Raw genomic sequence first — 355 nt, 5'->3', positions numbered from 1 at the left:
TATTATTATTATTATTATTATTATTATTATTATTATTATCTTTTATATTCTTAATTATTTATTTAATATCCTATTATTGTAATGAAAATGTAAGCAAGGTCTAATCTCAGGATTGTCTCGTGGTCATCTCATGGTTCCTGTGTTTTGGTGTGTTTGTAGCTGGAGGTGTTCTGTGAGGTGATGACCCTACAGCAGGCCGGATACGTCATGTTGACCGACTACCTGCAGAATAACTACAGAGAACAACAGCAGCAGTTCATGGGACAAGTGTTCTCGTCCTACACGGGCACAGAGGAAGTTCCCGCACCCAGTATGCAAACCACACACACACACACACACACACACACACACACAC

The 355-nt window shown here is 39.4% G+C and overlaps 1 protein-coding gene across 1 annotated transcript in view; it reads left to right on the top strand.

The window, feature by feature from the left end:
• Positions 1–355, top strand: part of LOC107581028 (receptor-type tyrosine-protein phosphatase zeta-like) — a 36,155-nt gene that overhangs the window by 21,786 nt on the left and 14,014 nt on the right. Inside the window, exon 8 of the mRNA XM_016266619.1 lies at positions 160–310. Within this exon, the coding sequence (XP_016122105.1) occupies positions 160–310 (151 nt within the window). The remainder of the gene's footprint in view (positions 1–159; positions 311–355) is intronic.

The sequence above is a fragment of the Sinocyclocheilus grahami genome, unplaced genomic scaffold (assembly GCF_001515645.1).
Source record: "Sinocyclocheilus grahami isolate Dianchi unplaced genomic scaffold, SAMN03320097.WGS_v1.1 scaffold33.1, whole genome shotgun sequence".
Classification (NCBI taxonomy): domain Eukaryota; kingdom Metazoa; phylum Chordata; class Actinopteri; order Cypriniformes; family Cyprinidae; genus Sinocyclocheilus; species Sinocyclocheilus grahami.
Note: the sequence above shows the minus strand (reverse complement) of the source record. Positions and strands in the feature narration are given on the sequence as shown.